We start from the raw sequence: 3629 nt of genomic DNA, 5'->3' as shown, positions 1-3629 counted from the left end.
ACGAACTCTACCATGTCACTCAAACGCGAAATAACCGAGCACAGTTACTTCCGACGAAACGCACAAAGTTACGCACTTACAACTAACGCCAATTACTTACAAATAACGCGACAGGATTAATACCGACGAACGCAAAAAAAATATTCACTGACAATTAACGCGAAAGTTAGTACCGACGAACGCAAGAACATCCACTTATAATTAACGCGAACATAATCGGAAACAATAACCGTGAGACACTCGCACGCGCGAGAGCAATTTCCTGAGTTGACCGCGGATCGCCCGATCACGCGAGTCCCGAATGACCGCGAACCTCCCGATTACGCGAGTCCCGAATGACCGCGAATCTTCCGATTACGCGAGTCCCGAATGACTGCGAATCTCCCGATTACGCGAGTCCCGAAAGGGCAAAACTCAAAGGCGTCCGTCGCCACGGCGTGATCACGTGATGCTCACGAAGAGCTCGTCCCGCTACGCACAGTATCCTCCACGTGAACGATTTTTACAACGCGAATCCTTGCAACATCCTCACAATAACGCGATACGATTATACGAACGAAGACTACACAATTACACGCACGTTGACTGTCGGCGGCCGTACGTTCAAATTCCTGAGACGGGCACTCGCGATCACTTTCCCGTATGGGCCCTCCAGCGGTATTTCTCGCTCGATCTGTTACCTGACGATTTCCATACTTCCGCGGCACAACGCGACTCCCGGGAGCAGAGATGGTAGATTCAAGCCGCTTACAGCAAGCAGCAGCACAGCGCACACAAGCGGGCAGCCGTGTACGTGTGCGGCGGCTGTGCGCTCGGCGCTCGGCCAGTATCGTACTCAGCTCGCGCGTCTAAAGCTGAAATTTCATGCGAGCGAAGAAAAGCCAGCGTTTATCCCCACTCCACCTCACTGTAAAGCCAGCGTAGAACAGCTAACGCTATCGCCCCTATCATTTTCATGGAGCGAAGAAAAGCTGGCGTATTACCCCCACTCCACGCAATGCAAAGTAGCATTTAAACGCTGAGCTAACGCTACTTAACCGACAAGAAGAAGAACTGTGTATAATAAAAATGGAGTACTCCAATTATTATGGACAGTATATCGCGTACGTTGAATATTATAGACGTACAGTGGCAGCTGCAGTTGCAGCAGAGGTTGTAAGGAGACGACGCATAGCCGCTACAGCTGCAGCTATATATTTAATGAAAAAGAAAAGAAGATACGCGAAGAAAAGGTTTTAGGTAGCACCCATTTTTGAAAATCGTGATGTACATAGTTTTTTCTTTGCGTCGGTCTCAAAGTTAATATTGAAGGACATACGTTTCCACAATTAATTATTTTCGGATGACCGCAACTCAGTTGGAAGAATTGTTGGGCATGGTTGGACCAAGATTGCAAAAGCAGGACGTCATTCGACAAAGTATCTCACCAGCTGAACGGTTGGCATTAACATTGAGGTTTGTTTTGCTTGATCCAATTTAATTTTTAATTTAGTGTTTTTTGTAGTGTATAAACGTAACAACGTTATACATTTTTTCTTAATGCGTGAATATTATGGTATATTATATATTAAATATTATAGATATCTTGCTTCCGGGGACTCCATGATATCGATGTCCTACCAATATCTCGTGGGAGTGACAACAGCGGGTAATATCATCCATGAAACCTGCAAAGCAATATGGGATGTTTTATGCCCTTTAGTTCTTTCGGGTCGACTGGAAGAAGGAGACTGGGTGGATATCGCCAATGATTTTAACGAAAGATGGAATTTCGTTCATTGCATTGGAGCCATTGATGGCAAGCACGTCACCATTCAAGTACGTAAAATCATTGTTTGTATACGATATAATTTAATAAGAAGTACAATTTGAAATAACAATTCTTACTTTTAGTGTCCCAAAAATGCTGGATCAGCGTTTTATAATTATAAACACAGTCACAGCATAGTTCTCATGGCTATCTGTGATGCAAATTATATAATACGTTTTGTGGATATCGGGGCATACGGACGACGAAGTGATGGTGGCGTCTTCAAAGAAAGTGCTATGGGGAAAGCATTCGAAGAAGGTAGAATGAATATTCCACAACCAGCAGTGCTTGGAGAAGGAGGACCAATTTTACCATACTGTCTTGTGGGAGATGAAGCCTTTCCTTTGAAGCCATACTTGCTTCGTCCGTATCCAGGTAGAGGACTGACACCAGAGCAAGAAATGTACAATTACCGTCTGAGTCGTGCGAGACGAATAATAGAAAACGTATTTGGTATACTCGCCAGTCAATGGAGAGTATACAGAAAACCAATTATCGCCAGTCCTGATAACGCAAAGTTAATGGTTCAAGCAACTGTTTGTTTGCATAATTGGCTTCGCCGGCAGGACATTGATGAGAACGCATATGTGCCTCCGGGTTTGATCGATGTCGATGATCCGCGCACTGTCCAAATGGCTTCAGACCAGGGTCTTGGCGTGTCATCATGGAAGATGGATGCGCATTCAGAGACATCTCAAACTGTGGATCGAACATGAGTGCCCGACAATGCATAGAAATTCGAAATGAATTTTGTCGTTATTTTAATAACGAAGAAGCAGTGCCGTGGCAATATGAAAGATGTATGTAAATAAATGTGTCTGTGTCTTTTCTATTTGAAATAGGAAATACATTAATAATTACTTATAATGTATATTTTCTGGTAATAGATATTCAGTTTTCAAATGGATGGAACCCAATGCGGGTTGTTTCATATCCGTTTGTTGCGACCAAAAAGTTATATATATATATATACCTATGTGTGTGTGTGTAATATGTTCTTAAAAATTAATAAAGCATCTAGAAATGCATTTTTTTTAAGCTAAAAAGCAGAACGATTATTTTACCTTATGGATGTATTATAGCGGAAGGCTGATCGCAGTTTCAATTTCTATTAACCAAGCTAGGACATATTGGATATAATAAGTTATTTTGTATATAAATTTTCTATTTTTATTGTATTACATTACAATTAGTGATCAATAGAAAAAAATTATTTGCAATGCGTATAATTTCTAAATAGAGAATTTCCATAAATACTAAATAAACAATATTTTCAATATTGTTTAAATATAGTAGCTATGTGCGAATTACATAGCAAATACACAAAAATATAAACAAAAAGTGTTTTTACAACCCAAAATCATAATTCAAGTTAATTTGTTAATAAATCTACAAATAATATGCTGTTGTTAAATGAAAATAAAATTAAATCTCTTTGTGTCACCACGTGTTTTCGGCGTTGCTTCGCTAAAAGTTCAACCGTGTTGAACTTTTTAGCTAAGCAACGCCGTAACGTCACCTTGACGAAAATTGATGGAGTGGGGGTAAAACGCTGGCTTTTCTTCGCTTCGTGAAATTGTACCTTTACTCGCGTCTCGCGTCTCGCGTCTTCGCGTGTCCTTTTCCGTACTAAGCGCGAGACATTATCGTGTCTCTTGATTATGTCACAATTAAAACGTGAAAATTATTAATTAAATAAATCTTTTAATTATATTGAAAATCCTGTACATAGAAGATATAAAATAAATACATTTATAATACATTTATTTAAATACAATTAAATAAATGATTTTTTTCAAATATAATATATAAGAGCCAG

At 40.0% G+C, this 3629-nt stretch overlaps 1 protein-coding gene across 1 annotated transcript; it reads left to right on the top strand.

Annotated features, from left to right (window-relative positions):
• Positions 1-1316: 1316 nt before the first annotated feature.
• On the top strand, positions 1317-2526 carry LOC112464082 (protein ALP1-like). The gene is made up of 3 exons (XM_025030871.1): positions 1317-1455; positions 1581-1818; positions 1894-2526. The coding sequence occupies exons 1-3, from the start codon at positions 1343-1345 to the stop codon at positions 2524-2526; spliced, it is 984 nt and encodes a 327-aa protein (XP_024886639.1). The 5' UTR covers positions 1317-1342.
• Positions 2527-3629: the final 1103 nt, after the last annotated feature.

The sequence above is a fragment of the Temnothorax curvispinosus genome, unplaced genomic scaffold (genome assembly GCF_003070985.1).
Source record: "Temnothorax curvispinosus isolate PA1 unplaced genomic scaffold, ASM307098v1 QBEX01013876.1, whole genome shotgun sequence".
NCBI lineage: Eukaryota > Metazoa > Arthropoda > Insecta > Hymenoptera > Formicidae > Temnothorax > Temnothorax curvispinosus.
The sequence above is the reverse complement of the archived record's forward strand: the minus strand, read 5'-3'. Positions and strand labels throughout refer to the sequence as shown.